The 19031-nt window shown below is 45.0% G+C and overlaps 2 protein-coding genes across 8 annotated transcripts; both read right to left on the reverse strand.

The window, feature by feature from the left end:
* Positions 1-1110: 1110 nt before the first annotated feature.
* zmp:0000001167 (protein phosphatase 1 regulatory subunit 12A) lies at positions 1111-12736 on the reverse strand. 7 transcript variants are annotated; one of them, XM_067234658.1, is made up of 25 exons: positions 12426-12736; positions 9538-9668; positions 9011-9129; positions 8453-8609; positions 8001-8145; positions 7831-7905; positions 7644-7729; positions 7093-7271; positions 6742-6851; positions 6235-6432; positions 6021-6103; positions 5818-5907; positions 5550-5648; positions 5317-5427; positions 5082-5172; positions 4673-4795; positions 4478-4565; positions 4169-4272; positions 4014-4070; positions 3899-3921; positions 3733-3796; positions 3534-3638; positions 3320-3370; positions 3002-3052; positions 1111-2553 (listed from the first exon to the last, which is right to left on the reverse strand). In XM_067234658.1, exons 1-25 carry the CDS (start codon positions 12699-12701, stop codon positions 2467-2469), a joined length of 2703 nt encoding a protein of 900 aa, XP_067090759.1. In that variant the 5' UTR covers positions 12702-12736; the 3' UTR covers positions 1111-2466. The 7 variants fall into 7 exon arrangements, with proteins under 7 accessions (XP_067090759.1, XP_067090758.1, XP_067090756.1 ...); XM_067234657.1 differs by having other exon boundaries at positions 4688-4795; positions 6235-6429; positions 7093-7295; XM_067234655.1 differs by having other exon boundaries at positions 6235-6429; positions 7093-7295.
* A 310-nt stretch (positions 12737-13046) lies between these two features.
* Positions 13047-18636, reverse strand: pnpla2 (patatin-like phospholipase domain containing 2). The gene is made up of 9 exons (XM_067235031.1): positions 18056-18636; positions 17658-17890; positions 17420-17485; positions 16397-16606; positions 16011-16071; positions 15322-15516; positions 15078-15210; positions 14697-14819; positions 13047-14560 (listed from the first exon to the last, which is right to left on the reverse strand). Exons 1-9 carry the CDS (start codon positions 18240-18242, stop codon positions 14239-14241), a joined length of 1530 nt encoding a protein of 509 aa, XP_067091132.1. The 5' UTR covers positions 18243-18636; the 3' UTR covers positions 13047-14238.
* Between the last annotated feature and the right edge of the window lie 395 nt (positions 18637-19031).

Here is a 19031-nt window from a genome sequence, read left to right on the forward strand (position 1 = left end):
CATAAATGATCTAAAGATATGAGAGAATGGCCCTTATTAGCTAAATGTGAAATCAACCAGGCTACTGTGCATCATGACAGAGTCCACCTCAATATCCTCCTATACTTTCATGGGCTTCATTTACAGTTCAAACAGCAGTGAAGCAGAACCATCTCTAGGTGGCATAAAAGAGCTGTTTGGAGTTTTACTGGCTGCATGCCGTGGGTCAGAGCCACAAACCCTGGGAAAAGAAGTGCTTTGCCCATATAAGGTTGCAATCCATCCGCTTCCCTCTTCCTCCCTAACTCCCTTCCTCTCTCTCTTCCTCCGTCTTTCTCAGACCTAAGGGATATTTACAAAGAGTGTGCCTCGGCCAGTTCAGCCTACCTTATTAGGAGCTGAGCTTGTTGTCAGCAATTCTATCCCTACAGGACAGTGGTCTATCTGCTCATGCACAGATGAGACAAGCAGATGGGAGTGTGGGAGAACTACAGCTTGATTCCTATGGATGGGAACTCCATCTTTGTCTGGGTTCTCATGACTCTACATAACATCTGGCTCCTTGCAATTCAAAGGACACAATACCGAGAGTATATTTCCAAACGTACACTTTTAAATCTTTGATAAATTGAACCAACACATCTCAGTGGTCTCTGTGTCACCCCCCACCAAATCTTCAGTGCAACTTTGTGTGGGAATGTCAGGGAAATTATTCCAGCTGTTCCTCTACTCATTTTTTTCACTCCATCCGAATGATGTAGGACATCTGGCTAGCAGGCCCATAAGAGGACGGGACACTATTATGGGGGTGGGGGGATAAGGAGGACGCAGCAAAGGAAGCCAAACTTTCAGATGCTCACAAATGTCAGACAGATTGATGATACCACTGGTTACAAATGCACAGACATGTTACCAAGAACAGTCAGGCATTTCAGGGAGCTTGGGCAGTGTATAGGAAGCTTGCTACCATCCTCTAGAGACAAAGACAAAGTGAGAGATGAGCTTGTTATCTGTCTAAATGCTTGAAAGGAAACGTCATAGCAAGCTGGTCCTACAATATGACCTTTTCTGCAATATGGGCTTATGGGTAAAAATTATGTCAACACTAACTGTACATAATCAACCATTGGCTACAAACACACACTCTTTCTTTATTAGGTGCTGACATTCATTTAATATATTAGAAAACCAACATGTGAAGGAAGACTACATGACATTGAATTTCAGAAGATTATTATTCAAGACTAATATTTTTTTTATACACATGTATAATACAAAGAACTGTGCTCCCTTTGCAAGAGGGAGGGATTGACATTTGACAATGAACAAATACGAAAATAATATCTTAATCATGATATCAATGGTAATAGTAAAAAACAATGCATAGCATATTAGGCTTTTACAGAACAGCAAGTTCTGTTGTGCAATGACCTTTGACCTTCAGCTCTGTGGTGTTCCACTTCTCCCTCTCCCAACAGATAGAAGGGAGTATGGGTGACAGAGAGTTGTTCTGTACAAGATGATTCATAAGGAGGATAGGCAAAAGCCTCACAGATCTGGTATTGCTCTGCAGTGACTAAAGTGCTGCGGTCAACAGACCTGTATCTGCGGTCATTAAGGGGCATGGAGTGTGTCCGTGGTCACAAAGAATAGTGGGGAGTGCAGTGGTGGAGAGGTAGGTGGGTTCAAACACTCATGCGTGGAATGAAACTACCAATAAAAAGGTCCATGGACTTCCCCTATCTTCAAGAGTCAAGACTGTTGGACATGAACTGGCAATTGGCTGTTCAGCCTGCCTTACTGTTGAAGGAAAAGAACAATGTTTAGTCAGGATATTAGAAAATAATGACTGGATGGATGGGTGGAGGTCATAAAAACCATTGTCACAAGTGCCTGGTAGATCAGAGTGGGGCTTCGATGGTTAGTAGTCTGTGGAGTAAATTAGTGGATATGTTGCGTGAATGTGGTCACAACAAATAAATAGAAAGTGGGAGCTAAAAGAGCACAGTTGCCGTGGGCTTGTGGAATGTGCATCAAGGGTTTGTGATGCACATAAAGGAATGTGTGTGCATATTAGTTACCCCTGGCACACAGTTCTAGATGTGTGTTTATCCATGTTTCACAAGCCAAGGGCATTCAGCCTGGTCAAGCCTCTCTTTGCTACTGTGGAAGCTCCGGACCAGAGCTATACATGCCTACATACCTTACGTCCTGTGGTGAGAAGTGGGGATTAAGGCACACACACACTGAAGCCACTCTGATTAGCCGAGGCTACATTGAAAAGGCATCACAATCATGTCAAGCTATGGTGCTCTTTTGCATTGGACATTCTCTGTTTCCCCCCTCCCCCCCCCCCCCCCCCCCCCCTCTTTTCTCTTTCTTTGGCACTGGGAGGAATGTGAGGAGGGAGAGGGGTGGGAAGGGCGGACGGAGGGATCGAGGGTGGAGGAGGGGTTCCCTGTTGGTTTTCTGCTTCCCTCTCTCCGTCTATTTGGAGAGCTTGCTTATGACACGGATCAGGGCTCCGTTTTCATCTTTCAGACGCTGGTTGTCGGCTCTCAAGTCCCCTAAAACCTGAAACGGTAGAAGCACATGATTGCGTGTTGAGTTGAGGACGGACTATGATGCACATAGTCAAGTGTTGTGTGGGTATATTGAAACAATGTCTAAACATGTTAACACGGTTTTTCATGTTATCCTTTTTTGTATCTGCTGGTTAAGAGTCACTTCTAAAAAGCGGGATTAATAAATCAAAAGAGGACATCTCAAATGGATGTTAAGGGTGTTGCAGTCTTTCTAGTAAAGGTCAAACACGTCTGGCAGCTGGCTTGTTTACCAGTCTGATCTGATGAAAGCTAGAGGCTTCACCAACTACGCAGCCAGACATTCCCCTTGTTTGATACTTCAGTGAACTGCCACGGTTCCAACAACACCAGTGATTTGCACTAGCTAATCAGGCATGTGCATGCTGAGTGTCTGTTGACGATATGAAGGTTCGTTTTGTTCTCTCTCTCTCTCTCACCTTCAGCTCCTCCTCCAGCTCAGCCACTCGCCGCTCCAACATCCTCCGCTCCTGAAGCCCCAGTAACAGAGAGAGAGAGACAGAGAGAGAGACAGAGAGAGGGAAACGGGAATGGACAGACCAAGATGGGAGATGTAGCACGGACAGACAGATAATAAGACAGACAAAGTGGGAGAGTGGATAGAGTGAGAGAAAAATACACAAACAGAGAGGGCAAGACAGAGACGGATAGCGTGACCAACAGGCAGTGGTGGCCAAAGTGTGGCAAGCCTGTGCATTAAAACATCTGGCATTTTCCCAATGACACTAGACCCTTACCTTTTTCTCTAACTCGAGCAGGGCTGAGCAATCGCTAAATCGTTCCTGTCTCTGTAGCATACATGGCATAATAACATGGTCAATAGCAGTTCAAATATCAAAAAAATGTCATATGCGGTGAAAAGGTTTGGGTAAGTCCTCTTTCATTTTGCATTCGAAATACATTGTTACATTTGTTCGAATGAGTAGCTAGAGAACTGAGGCCATGTGTCACCTGTGTGGCCTTGTCCAGGTCCAACCTGGTCTGAGTGACAATCCTCTGGGAATCTTGAAGCTGACACTGAAGTTGGCTGTTCTCTCTAGAAACATCTTCAAAAAGCTGCACTCAGACCACACAAAGAAACAAAGTGAGTGACTGGGTGAGAGAAAATAGACAAACTCGATTGCCAAATTCAAACGGTCCAATCCATTACCTTCTTATAATCCTTTGTTTCAGAGCTCCCCCCCAGAAGACAGTCGTTACAGGACAGGCCAGACCTGAGAGGGGCATCAGAGGTACCAATCTGTCAGTCACTACTAAGTTTAGATACACGTAAAGGAAGTAGGACATATCAGAAGACACAAGTAACCAATCCATACCTGGAGCTCAACTGCCTTCCTGCCTGTTACGAGAAAATCGAGTGGATATTGGTCATTTTTCCAGAGTACATGCAGAGACAAATACAGACAGAGAGGGTCCGATATGCAGACAGACCTGTGGCTCCTGCGTGCCTCCAAACTCCTCCTCACCACTGGGATCGTTGTCATCACTCTGTGGAAACAGATAGGACAGACAGACAACGGTTTGTGCCAAAGCCTTGCTTCCAGTACCTTCCAGCACAACAAAATGGGACTAGTCCAAACGCTCACCTCTCCAGCCCTCTGGGCTCTCCTCCTGGCTCGGGCTCTCCTTCTCTCTCTACTCTCCCTAGCCAGTCTGTCGCTCTCACTCTCCCCTGTCCCACCCTCGGCATCTGAACAAGGAAACAAGTCATCAGATGAAAATACCTCTTACATTCATGTTCATCTTATTATGTTCATACGGTCATCAAGATAGAAGCATAGGGTGACTCATTTTAAGTCAACAAATGATAAGGAATGTGGAGAGGTACTGGAAAGAAAAAGTGAGTGATTGAGTTAGAGAGCGGGAGAGAGAGGGTGTGTCTGTGTAACGCCCACCTCTAGGACGAGGGGTGCCAGCAGGCTGGGTGAGGCCCAACAGGTCAGACTTCTGCAAACTAGCAATTCGAGACCTCCAGCTCACCTCCTGTCAACACATTGAATCATCATCTTCCTGGACACCTGGCATGCGCCAACACACGATACAGGCCTTAGACTGGTGTACTTTCATGTACCGTGCAGTGCATTCATTACCTGAGGATCACTCACCCCCTCTTCTGCCTTCTTCTGGTTACCCTCGTCCTCTTTCTTGTCCTTCCCTTTGTTGTCGGTCTTCATGGTCTTCTCTGCCTCCTGCAGGTCTGTTAGTGTCACCCCCTGGACACAGAGCAGAGAGAAAGGGATTCTGGAATGTCTTTAATGGCTGACAAGTGGCAACAGAGTCCATCGAGCCAAAAAGTATGATCGGAGACAGATCTGGAGTCGTATAGCATTTGGAAATTCAGTCAAATACCGGCAGCATTTGTTTGAGACTGCCTGACATGTTGCCAGACAGGCTGGGTTTGCGCCGCTGAGACACACTATTTGTTCCACTGCACCAGGCTGGCTCAATCAAACCCAGATATCCCCCTCAGTTGGGGCATGGGCTGGTTATGCTGCTGACCTGAGTGGAGCGCCGGGACTGTCTGGCATGTCTGGAACGAGCCTTCCTCTGGGCCTCAGCCTCCTCATCACGCACCGGAGTCAGATAAGACCTGGGCAGAATGTAGCCAACACCTAGTTAACATCCAGCTCCGTCTGAACACAGCCGGGCCCATTGTTTAAGGTCAAGTTGTAAACATCTATAAAAAGAGACAGGTACTGTAAACGTTGGAACAGAGCCGCAGGCCCTAACTCACTTGCGCCGTTGCTTGGTCTCAGAGTCTCCTGCTGTCGTGGTTACAGAGTTGGTGGCGGTGTAAGTGGTGACGGAGACCGGGTCCTTCTTCTCAGCCAGTTCCTGAGCTTGTCTGGAGAGAGGTAGCGGAGAAGCAGTGGCTGTCAGGCTTGCATGGAGTCAGTCAGCTAGGAAGGCAGTCAGTCACAGACAGACGCAATGAGCCAGAGATTTGGAGCGGGAGTTGTTGTGTACCTCTGGGCCACCAGGCTGTTGAGCCGACTGAGTCCAGCAGAGCTGGCTCCTGTGCTCGAGGTCAGCGTGGGGTCATCCACCCTCCTTCCATAAGAAGAGCTGGAAAAACACAGCCGAAGCCATTGTAAAACGAGACCCGCGGCCATTCTGTACAGTCGCACATAAAGCAGCATTCACAGGGCATAGCCAGAGCCAGCGTTGCACTGCACACACCGCAAACAAGAGTGCAGACAAATGCAGAAAAGGGTGATGGGGCCGCGTGACTGACCTGCGAGGCAGGGAGGAGTTGGAGCTACTGAGGTCACCCCCTGACTGACTATTGTGGCGCCGGGTGTAAGAGGAGCTACGACTTAGCCAGCTGAGAGAGAGAGACAGACAGACAGGGTGGCACAAGGAAAGAGATGCGGTGAACCTGAAAACAAGCGTCTCATTCCACCAGCGTGTCAAGGCAGCCGGGACGGGCATACACACCTGCTGGAGCTGTCGGGGTTGCTGTCCGGGATGTTGAAGAGGCGGCGTGTCGGAGTGGGAGGCACCCTGGCGAGCCTCGGCTCCTGGGACAGAGAGAGGAGGGAGTTTATCCACATTGTTAATGGCGCTAATACGCATTTATACATGTTGTACAGAGTACGATGTTTTAGAAGCAGTCGTGTGACTGTAGGGTGGGCCTTCAGGGGGCAGATACCTTGGAGTCCGCCTCAGAACTGAGGCGAGGGCTGGAGGCGGAGCGCGTCATGCCCAGGGCTGACTCAGGGGCCCTGCTGCTCTCCTGGCCGGGGTCAGCCACTCCGGCCGAGCCCAGAGTCACCGAGCTCCCCGCCTTCCTCAGAGAGGTCCTCCAGGAGCCAGGGGCCTCAGGGGCTGGGGGCTTCCCTGGGTCCTGCTGCACAGGGAGGAGACACAGCACATGCTGCTCATCTGATCATAAGGTGGTGGCCTCAACCACAATACTACCCAGTCATGGAGCCGGGAGCAGTAGATGTTCTCCTAGCGAGAAACTTGAACCAAGCTTATCAGTGCAGTTATGTATAAGAGAGTTTAAGTCAGGTTTCAGACTGTAAATGTAAAATCAATTCCTTATCACTAAAACTGTGAACTTCTAGTCCTTAATTTGCACTGCACTTACTGTACCCACAATTTGTAAATTGCTTTGGATAAAAGCAGAATAAAAAAATGTGAATGTGAGTCTGACCTTTTTAACCTGGTTTCCCGAAGTACTAGTTGCCGTAGAGGTAGCATGGGGTGCAGAACTGTTGCGCTTATTGTTCAAGTTGTTGATAATCTCTCGGTTTTTTGCCTTCTCTGCAACAGCATAATCAGACAGATGTTATTATAAGCCATTACAACTTCCATTGGACTGTGTAATAAAGTCACTCAACAGTCACAGTATTAAATACACAGAGGGTTTGGAATGTAAAGCTCCACACTGCACAGCATTGCCTTCAAAGGATGTCTACCACGGATATGCAGGGACAAGGCACGTGATACCAAGGTAGGCCTATCTAACTTGGTCACAGTGGTAAGGACTGCGAGTTCCTCTCACCTGACTCTGTGTCGCTCTCGGACTCGCTCTCGTCCTCAGAGCTGGAGCTGCAGGAGGCCTTGGTCTGAGCCTGGGCCTGGGAGGCTGGCGGGGCCTCCTCCTCCTCGTCCTCAGCAGGGCTGCTCTGCAGGGCCAGAGGGGGGTGCTTCTCACGCTCGTGGAGACAGATCTTCTCCTTGCTGCTCATACGAGAGATTGAGGTCCTGCGGGGATGGGGCAAGGGCAGAACGACAGGTGGCATGCAGGAGCCAATCAGTGTGGGCAATCACTGGGTGCAGCCAATGAGAGAGTGTATGTGTGGGATGGAGAATCCAATCGAGGAGGCAGAGAGGCTGACAAGTGAAAACACTGTGCTTTTAGCTGTGTGCTGTGGCTAGGAGCTGGAAATGAACTGTTTATCCAATATGAAGAGTTACTACTTGTGGGTGGGTGGTCACAAGAGGGTGCAGGGGAACATAGGCAATCGTGACATCATACCTTCATGCAAACACGATGAGGTGCCCAGTGATTCGGTGATTAAATCAGACTGAAACACACGCTTGTACACTGACCTGCGTGGGCGAACTGGAGCCATGGAGATAGGCGGGCTGGTCTCGATAACAGGCGTCTGAGAGAGTTTGGCTTTCTCAGTGCGTAGCTAAGAACAAATACAGAACAGCGTTAGTAACACAAAAAGTAGCCAAAGCTGGTTAAACTGAAGGCACAGTCTTGCAACCTCAAGTCAGAGACAATAATTACAGCATTTTGTTTCTTCTGCAACTCCTCCAGAGTATCAACTAGATTCTCGTCAGCAACATCCAAAGGGGTCTGGCCCTGAAATAAGGACAGTCACAGCCCAGAAGTCAACATACAGCATAATAATATTGTGTGTGTGTGTGAGAGAGTGGTGCAGGTGCCTGCCTCCTCACCACGATGTTGACGGCAGCCATGTCACACATGTTGTCAGCCAGCAGGGAGCACACCTCCTCCTGTCCCCAGTGAGCTGCTGCATGCAGTGGGCTCCACCCATCACAGTCCCGGCTATCCACATCCAGCCCACACTGCAACAGCACCCTGAGAGAGAGAGACAGAGAGAGAGAGAGACACAGAAAGACCGAGCGAGAGATAATGAAAGAGTGGGGGATGAAAGGAGAGAGTTAGAGAGAGAGTTAGAGAGAGAGAGTTAGAGAGAGAGAGTGAGAGAGAGAGAGAGAGAGAGAGAGAGAGAGAGAGAGGCATTTAGCACAAAGGGGCAGTGGGAAAGAAAAAAACGACACAAGGGCAGAGCAGTGAATAAAAATAAGTGTTTCGGGTCCGCAGATTGATGCCAAAAGCTGCCACGTGGTCACTTCTTGTGTGTGTTTGTGTGTGTGGAGCTCACTTCATGACTTCAATGTAGCCCTTGGCGGCAGCTACGTGGAGAGCGGTGGCCTTGGTGTTTGGGTGAGGTGTGAGAGTGCCACTCCCTGCCAACACAGCCATGGCATCCTGCAGCATGATCCTCTCCTCCTCCCGCCTGGCCTTGTCCACATCTACGCCTGAGGGTCACACAGGTCAGGCAGAACACACACATACAAGTTAACACACACATACAAGTTAGCACACACATACATGTGAACACACACATTAACAGACACTGGGATGTAAAGGTTAGGTAAGAGACAATGGTAGGTAACCAGAGTGGTCAATGATGTGTATCGTTTGGTTAGTTTAGTTTACAAATTACGTTTTTCAGAGCAGCCTGATGTTCCTATAGTAACATTACAACTAACCCCGCTATTATCAATTTATTAAGATGTCAAGACCAAACTATAACAACAATATGTGCCAACAACGTAATATCTGTCTGGCAAAGTACAGAGAATAGACTTGGCAGGAAGTAGCCATCGGGAGCCAGGACAGATTTATGCATGGGTTAATTAGGCCACATAGTTCCCACCCTGCTTCTTGATTTCAGCCTTGAGGAGTCTCTCCATGGCATCCTCTGTGGCCACATCCAGAGGAAGCTCTCCTTCACTGTTAACTGCCCCCACCTGCGCACCATGCTCTATCAGGTACCTGCAGCAAACACACACACACACACAAGGCACTACGCTAATATGGTTTACATTTACATTTAGTCATTTAGCAGACGCTCTTATCCAGAGCGACTTACAGTAAGTACAGGGACATTCCCCCCGAGGCAAGTAGGGTGAAGTGTCTTGCCCAAGGACACAACGTCATTTTTGCACGGCCGGAAACGAACCAGCGAACTTCTGATTAGTAGCCCGATTCTCTAACCGCTCAGCCACCTGACTCCCAATGGTTGCTCACATTCACATGACCCCCCCCCCCTCCCATATATTTGCATTTTCTTTACTTTTGCATTCAGATTCTTGCTCACTCATTTCCGATTGTCACACTTGCGATGACATCTGAGGGCCTACATTTTGGCATAACATGTAAAGTGTGATAATAAACACCCACTTGGTGATTTGGATGAAGCCGCAGGAAGCTGAAGCATGAAGAGGAGTCCAGCCTTCGTTGTCTCCCCGGCTCACATCGCTCCCGCTCTCCACCAGGAACTGGACCATCTCTGCGTTTTCATCTATACATGCCTGCCAGGAGACACACACAGACTGAACTACAACCACTATACAAGGAGCCTATGTAATGTAATGTAATCACTTGGCAGATGCTTTTTATCCAAATCAATGTACAGGGTGGGGATTTGAGCATTTGCCCACAAAGCTATACTACCTATGCTATCACAATGCAATACGTCTGTAAAGCCGTTCAGAATTTTAGTAACGTAGAATACAGTGCTTTGTGTGGTTATTTTTCTGCACACTTGGCAGAAAAGGATGTATGCACTTTACAATAAAATAAACAATTTGGGGTCCCTTTTCAGACTGATTAGCTACTAATACAAAGCCAGACTGTTATAAAACCTATTGAAAGGGATTGGGAACAGTTATCTATTCTGTCTAGTATTCTCTGGGGAGAAAAGGAGCTGTTAAAAGCTGTGTGGGTGGTAGATGATGGCATCTAGTCATTCCTCATCCCAGTACCTTAGAGATGGCTGGTGTCGGGGTCTGATTGTATGATTGATAACAATCTATCAATCTAGGCTAAGTGCTATCAGTCTAGCAAATATGGTGTATGACACAAGAGCTTATCCAACGCCTCAGCCTAAAGTATGATTAAACTGCTTGAACAGGTTACATTTAACACGAGGTACATGATAAATGATAGGAGAGTACTGGAGACAACTCCCAATGCCTGGTCCGAGAACAGCTCTTGCTTTTCATTGTTTATTTCTCTCCAGGCCTTTATTTATATTTCACCTGCGAGAGACCCTCCTTCCAGAGCTCCCTAAGCTATCGACTCCAGTTTCCGAGAACTTTTTAGCTCGTAGAGCATACTGTCTATCAAGGCTTTCATACGCCAGCTAAGAGGCTTTCCTTGAAGGCACTAAGGCACCTAAATTGACTAATCACAAAGCTATTTAAGCCTGCTCCCCATGTTCATGAAGTGGGATAACTGGTAGGCTGAAGTGGTTTACGGAATAGAGATCTCCACCAGTCCAGGAAAAGGTAGGTCTGTTCTCCCCTGTACTGGAGGCCCATAAAGGCTCCCTATGATGGATGCAAGTGTGCAGCCAAGGGGGACCCCCACACCCCCTCCTTAACTACTGTGAACTCTCCACGGAATGAACAGACGGGCACTTATTCTACTCCTTTCTATGAATGTGCAACGTTTTCTACCAGTCCTTCACTGGGTCATCAAGTGACTCATTGTGGAAATCGCCTTTGACAACAGCAGCTTGAGCAGTTTGAGGAATGTTTTCCATTTCTTCATCTGAAATCCCCAAAGTCCCTACCATGGGGACTTGGCAAAGAGAGACAGAAAGAGTGAGACAGAAAAAATTGAGAAGAGGGAGCAGCGCGAGGGAGAAGACAGAGAGGCTTTGGATGAAGGGGATGGAAAGTTTAGAGAGTGTAGACCTATATTTAATTCTAGTTGCCAGGCAACTAGTGAGCAACAGGGGAGAAAGGGATGGACAGCAGGAGAGAGAGACCACACTGGGTGACAGCAATGCACAGACAACCAAACATGAAGGCGCAAACACGTGCACATCTTAACACAGAGACTGTTCTTCAGGTATTAAGAGAAAGGCATGGCAAGGATGTGCATGTCTTTTAGCTCAAACCATTTTAACTCAACAAGATAGCCTACGATGGTTGTCACTGGCAAAAAATATGGGTTAAGTTAATAAAGTTAATTAAACTACATTGCATTTAATGAACATAATGGGAAACAAATGTGTAATTGTGTATATCTTCATGACAAATAAAAAATGTGGAAGAAATAATGCATTACTGAGGACGTTTATGACATTGATACTGCCCAGACTAGTTCTGTTCCTTTCTGTTATGACTCATACAGCAGGGTGGTAGCAAGCAGCAATGCTAGGTTAGCCAAAATCATGTTAAAGACACAGATACGCTGACTTGCCTCTGTGTGCGTTATATATTAATTGAAATACAGCTACTGTACCCTGAAATACGTCAGAAACATTCTCTCAAATGTAGGCTATACAAAACACAGCTTTCACACCCCTATTTGAGCTGTGTGATGGGTAGTATGTGACTATAACTACTTTGTCAGACTGCTCAATAATATGATGATAACAAGAATGATTGGAATAAGAGTGATTATAGATCACTGCCTGAAGTGAAGACATTAGGCCCTCAATGAACCTAACATTTAAAATACAAAGCAAGTGCTGGTTCTAACATCAAGTAGCCTACCCCAGGAACCGCCCCCGAAAATATAAGAAAACAAAGCTAGTCAAATATAAACAGCAACTTCAAAACATGTTTCCTTGTCTTATCTAGTCTTTAACAACAAAGTAATGAATGTTTGAAGACTGCTAAAACGCACTATATGTCTGCATACGGGCCAACAGTATTTTAAACGTCTGCAACGGAAGCAGAGTTTACAGTGTCTGTTTTCAAGCTCCCCTTTCCGTCTTGTGTCGAATACTCCAGCAGAGGAAAAAAAGCAAACTTTTACGTTGACCCAACCTACCTTTGTTAGTTTTCATATCGTAATACCACGGCAGATTTCAACGCCAGTTTAAGTGTTGCTTTATGCATATCTAGCTGCCTACATTCTGAATTAGAATAGCCTATTTTGCGGGGGGAAATTTGCCAATAGTAGAGGAGAAAGACCGATGTTCAAGTTCATCGGTTATCTTCTTGCAGTAGACTAATACTGTATAGCCTGCTACTGTGATAAGGTGTTGAGACTCCCGACGCTGGTACAGCTCAATAACTATGGTAAAGCAACTTTATGTGAAGATATCATACCTGATGAAGCGCTGTCAATCCATCTATATTGGCATGGTTGATATCAGCTCCCTGTCTTAGCAGCGCCGCCACCTCTTCCCGGTCCCCAGCTGAACAAGCAGCCATAAATACGGCCCCTTGAGCAAACCGAACCTTGGCCCGTCGCGTCCCTGGTCCTGTCGCAAGTTCCCGTGTGTCCGGTCCTGTTAGCTCGGCTTCTGAGCCCAACCATCGTTGTAATTGATCCTGTCGTCGCTGCTTAGCAGCTTCGGACCGGGAACGGTCATTCGCCGCCATCTTCCTCGGTCTCTCCGGAGCAGATTCAGCTCATGGTGCGCAACGGGACAAGTCAGAATGGAGCTTTTTGGATTTCTTTTTTTTCAAGACTGCGCCCACTGGTGGATGTGAAAACTATGCAGCCTGCGAACTTTGGAAGGACGCTGCATCTGAAGGGATATAGCCTTGAGGATGACGCATTCTCAAGACTCCTACACAGATTATTACCGCTGCATAAATCAGTGACGGAACGTGGCCTACAGGCTATATGTATTAAAGCTACAGCTGTCTGAGTTGGCTTGTGGGTTGGGGTTAGTAAACGTGAACCGTGTAATTAGCTAATATTGCATTGACAATACATTGTTGTTCAACAATTAATTTTATTTTCAGTGTCTTAAATGTGCAGAAATAAAGGCACTTCATATCATTTGAGCAGGTCGTAATAAATGATTTTCATTCAACTAATAGGCCTACTGTACATTATAGTAAAAGTTCCTGTTAAGATTCCGATGCAATTAGAATTATATATTTAAAAAAAAACTGAATATTATTTCTCATTGATTTTAACCTCTCTAAAACCTGATTTGCAAACTGGATTATTGCGAAAATTTATTATAATAAGTATTCAATTGTCATTATGCACAAAAATCTGTAATTACATCAATAGTGTTCAAAGTCTAAAGTGTCATTTTCAAAAGCAAGATAGCCTTTTCACATAAGGCAGGCCTCATGTAAAGCCTATATCAATTGATTCAATAAAAATTTTCAGAAGCATTATGACCAAAGAAACTACCGATTTTCAATACTGCATTGGCACTAGATTGGCATGACTATATATGGAAACCCACTTTGTCGCCACCTTACAGATTTACATTCACAGTATCTCCATTTCTGTTCTTTATTTTCTTTCTTATTGGCCTCTGGCACCCTTACGCAATAGGCAGCAGACAATTAACCTGGGTTAGAGCTGATAACTATAGTGTAGCAGCAATCTGATGAAGTACTGGTCTTGCTACATTTCATGCCTTGTTAACAGACACTTACGTCAGCACAACATGCCAGTGGTGATCTCTACCCCATTGAGTTTTAGTTCAAAAATAATAATTCACTTTCACTTTCAGATTAAGTAAATCATTTTATATCTGAGGGTATGGGAGGGGACCACTAGGCTAAGGTTTGGCTGGAGGAGGAATCTATCCTTCCTCATGTGTTGTGCTTTAATGAAATGCATCTAGTTGACTGTATGTATAACATATTATGTGCATTGTATTGCACAAAAGGGAGACCCAACAAAAACAATAGGCCTGCAATACAGACTTATTATAGCTGTAATATTTTTGGTTTCTCTGCATTAGAGAAAAGTAATTGATCAAATTAAGAAATAGTAAGAACTGCAAAAGCCAGCCATCCTAGCCAGTTTGGATCTTTGGAGTGAGGACACAATCTCTCAATAAATGCATTAAAATAACTTTAAATTAAGGGGCTATTAAGGGATGCTGAAAGGGAAGTTGCATTGGCCCAGTTTCAGGGACTTCCTGCGGCAGTGTAACATGGTCTCCTAAGACCTGAAGATAACCCCTGGTGAGGCAGGTTCTTCTGGAGAGTTCTGGCTGATCTCGTGCATGACCAGGCCCTCTTGGGAGTGTGAGGGTGAAAGAGAGTTATTGACCGGTGGGATGGATCCAGTGCAAAAGGAGCCCTTCAGGTCCATGTTGACGCTGAAGGCGCTGGGCAGCAGCTGCCTCTGAAACTGGTCCAGACGCATGAAGACATCCTGCATTGTGGGGCTGTTGTCACACACCCAGTTAGGCAGGATGCTGTTACGTCTGATCGGGTTCGGGAGAGACTGGCAGTGCCTCAGCTCCAGCTGGTAGGAAAACCTATGGTCAAAAACAAGAGGCAAAAAAGCTTACCTCTCTGGAGACATATTTTCACACTAGGAGTCCTACACATCAGGGACCACAGTGAGAATGTCAAAGAGTATAAGTGTGAGTATGAACCTATGGTTTCTCTCACCTGGCAGATATGCGCTGAGAGACACTTTTAGAGGCCTGACGCAGAACACACTGAACCATTTTAACCGTCTGCCCTCCAATCCAGCCCACATCTTCCTGCACATCCGGCATCCATTCTAAGAGTCTTGTTTATAGGACAAGAAGTCATTACACACTTCAGAATAATTTTCATTCCATGCCACATATTTACTTCTACCACAGACTCACCACACCCTCCAAACTGTACATTTAAATTGTCTTTGTGTAAAGTCATGTGAAAGTTATGATTGAAATGCTCACCGCCTAAAATGTATATCTTCCTTGAACAAACAACAACAAACAAGTGGCGCAACAAACAAGTGGCGCTACTGCAGTATCAAAGCAGCAAAGATGGCTGTCTTACCTCACAGTCATGGACAGGGCAGACTCCAGAGGAAGCGTGTAAGGAAGCATCATAGCAGAGGCCAGTCTGACAGGCAGCAGGTTGCTTAGTGACTGCGCGTAGCTCTTTTTCTCCTTGCATGCCTCCACCAGTGCTGTAGAGGGAGACAAAGAAAGCACTAACTCCAAATATTCCCAAAAGGTATTTACTATGGACGTTTCTTGCTTTGTTTTCTCCACCGTGGAGGTTATATTCTCTCCCGTACCTTTGTGTACTCTAGGTGGCAGCTTTTCAACGATACGGTTTTCTTTGCTGGGACGTGAGCGGACCATTACTGCTCCGTCCTTGCCGATGACACACTCTACATGGGGCTTTCCCTCCAACTCGTTATCTGCCCAGTTATCCTCTTCCTCCCTACTGCCCAGTAGAGCTCTTTGAGGTCCCTGGTAGTTCAGCAGTCCTTAAAACAAAAGCCATTTTGTCTCTTATTATCTACATTTAATGTGTTTATGTACAAAACATTTCAACTGAATTTTCCCACCCATTCGTTTCAATTACAGAGCGTAGGATGATAAAATAACAAATGCTGAGCGGCCTTATGTGGGCAGCAAAAGCCTTATAATTTTGAGAGCCTGTAAATCTGATCAGTTTCAATCTTATCCAACCATACTAATGTTTACTAGTGTAGCAATGTAAAACTGTAACATTGTGTTCCAAAGCAGTCAGAAAAGTAATTCAAGCTACTCTGTGAAATCTTCTATTATCTGCAAATTAATGCTGAGTCAGCCATGTCGAAATTGAAAACCTTTATGGGTAAACTGGGGACATCAGTTATTTAAATATATTTCAACACAAAGAATTGGGTTATACACGTATTTTCTTATCTCACCAGAGAAAGAAAAATACCTGAAATGAAAAGCTTTAGAGATAACAAACATACTATCTCTATCATACCGTTTTTCTTTAGAAAGTGAAGAGCATCCTTATATCCTTGCTTGCACATGGCCTTCATAACCTAGAAAAACACACACATTGACATTTAGTTCATAAATTTTGGAATTGTACTTAATCATGTGTATGAGTGCTGGTGACCTAGTTCAAGTTAAAGTATTTTATTGTCAGATGCACAGAACAACACAAGGTCAGACTGGGCACTGAAATTCTTAGGACAAGACAATGCAAAGCAACCTGGCATAACATAACATATATGTACACAGAATATAGATTACATCTATGATGAGCTAAAATAGTAAACCTCCTAAATAAACTTCCAAAAGATACAGATAATATACAGTTAATATACAATATTCAATACAGTATACTAAACCTCTAATACCTACCATTGGGTCGGGGGGAAAGAGGGCCCGGGAGACCCTGTAGAGGTTGGTGAGGGTGAACTGGATGCTGGTGTTAGTGAAGCGGAGCTCATGCATGTTGGTGGAGGAGTCCCTAGGGCAGATGTCACTCTCTCCGGAGAAGGGTGACACTGTGATGGTGTTCTTCAGCTCATATTGGGGCAGGTTATCTGAAATCCCTCCATCCACATAGCGCTGAAATAGAATTACGTGTCAATGGGCAGAGAGTCAGTGAGAGAAATAGACAAAGAGTGAGAGAGATAGAGACAGGGAGGATCCTTAATAAACTATAGTACCACAACTTCAGTCAACTGAAATCCATTAAATGATCTAAATCTCTCCTGGAGGGTCTGTGTTAACAGACAGATATATCCTAATTTGGGGTTTCTTCTGAAACTGACACACAAGAGAGGAAAGGCAAACCTTTAAATGTCTGCCATTTAGCATTGTCACATTCATTCATGTTACATTTGGAAATCAAATTCACACACACGTGCACAATATGCGGTGAGACGTCTAGGATATTTTGGTATACCTATATAATATGAATTGTATGATTATATTCTAAAACTATGTCAACGTTGTTGAGTTTCCTTTCGATTAGAAAACAGAAAACATTTAACCAATCGTGTCGCTACTACCCAAGAGTTAAAAAAAGAAGAACACATTCCTGAGAGGAGGAGGAGCATTTAAGGGAGGAACACTGAAAACTCAGTGCCAAGAGCAACACAACAAAAACAAAAACAGGGAACCAGATGAAAGGTCAGCACACTTCCAATACTAGTTGAGTAATAATATTGTGAGGAGTTGCCTATTACATGTTTTTGTAGATGTCATTTTGAAGACCACTGAATAGATTTTCAACGTCTACTCATAATCTACAGCTCTCCAATTGACCTTGCTGGTATTTTGGCCGGTATATCTTTTTTAAAGAGTTCTATTGAACCTTTGCTCACAAACAAACATACACAGAACACATGCTAAATGTAAATACGTTTGTGTACTTACCACACCCTGTAGTGTAGGAGGGATGAGTCCACAATACACAGGGATGTAGGCACTGCATAGACATGCCTGATTTCAAAGACAGACAACACGTTAGGTAGAACGCCAATAGATCTTATGGATCTGCTGTAACAGCTGTGTGTAATTCTGAAGGTTGTTTGTGAATGTTTGTGAAAGCTTCAAGCATCGGAACCTAGTTTGTTGATTGGTGACCGTAAGAACCACTGTGAGAAACACTCACCTGCACTAGCTCCTCCTTGCTGTTGAACTGGGACACCAGAACATTCTCCCCGTCTGACACTCGTGTTAGGGAGATCCCCAACCGACCTGTGGCCCGGTGGTGAGCATCATGGGCCAGTGTACGGTACAGCATGACACGCATAATCTTCACCAGGTTGAAGGAGGGATGCATGGGCCCAAGGAAACGTTTCCTTGCCTCCTTTGCAACATCAATGATGTTGGCACCTGCTTCACCTGAGAAACAAAAGTTGCCAACTGACAATTGACGACTGACAACAACTGACTGATAATAATAATAATGGGGGCACGCGTTCAACAACAACAAAGAGCATATCTCGAGTCACCACAAGTCATTTGGTGGTGTTTGTGGTAGACAAAGAACCGAAAGTGAGACCTTACCTAAACATGCTCCGCTAACTAGAGCAGAAGCAGTAAGTGCACCGGCAGATGCTCCATAGATGTGCCGGGCATTTGCCACTAAAAAAGGAGCCTGTTCAAGAAGACAACTGGCAACTCCTATGTGGTAGATACCCAAGAAGCCACAACCAGCAAAGGAGATGTTCCATGGCGAATCCAAAGGAAACATAGTTTAAAAACAACAATCAATTCAGGTCTGAACGAATCACACAAAGCTTCCCAATTAGCTATGTAGTGAAACGACTATTGATGTCAGGCATTTATAAATGTCCTGAATTATTTTCTTGATGTCCACTTGTAGTTCATTCGTTATCTGTGTCCATATTGATGATTGGAAGGTGGATCACCACTTCAACTTCTTGTTGTTGCGGCGGTTTTGTTAGCTCCAACTAGCTAACTTGCTCGTTGATGGACATACTAATTGTAGCGTTTTTGTTGTCCTGTCTTTGTTCTTTAGCTAATGAATACTATATATACTGTATATACTATACTGCTGATGACAAATACGAAATAATGAAATCAGTCGGACTCGAGTCTCTGAATCTGCTAACTTCTGTCCATGTCACTTTCTGCTGTAGCATTTGTTGACACAGAGGGAGGAGGTACGTTCCTCAAGGTATGATGTAAAGTCCACGTGTCCAATCACAATCTTTATGGCTGAAACTCCCGTCCTATCGTCGATCTTGTTAGTGAACTATTCGACCCTTATCAGTTCTATCCGCACACATGTTATCGTAAGGTTGAGGACATCGGGAATATCTTGTCTTCCTGAAAATACTAATATTCAATATGTAAGAGACATTATTGGTGAAACAATGAAAAGGCAACACACACCGTACTTTTATAAACATATAGGACATTCAAATGTCTAATTTGGCAAAGTTAGAAATATCTGAATAAGAGGGTCATGTACAATTCAATGAACCTCTTAATAATTTTTCATTTGATTAGACTATTT

Source organism: Osmerus mordax, chromosome 4 (assembly GCF_038355195.1).
Source record: "Osmerus mordax isolate fOsmMor3 chromosome 4, fOsmMor3.pri, whole genome shotgun sequence".
In the NCBI taxonomy this organism is placed as follows: domain Eukaryota; kingdom Metazoa; phylum Chordata; class Actinopteri; order Osmeriformes; family Osmeridae; genus Osmerus; species Osmerus mordax.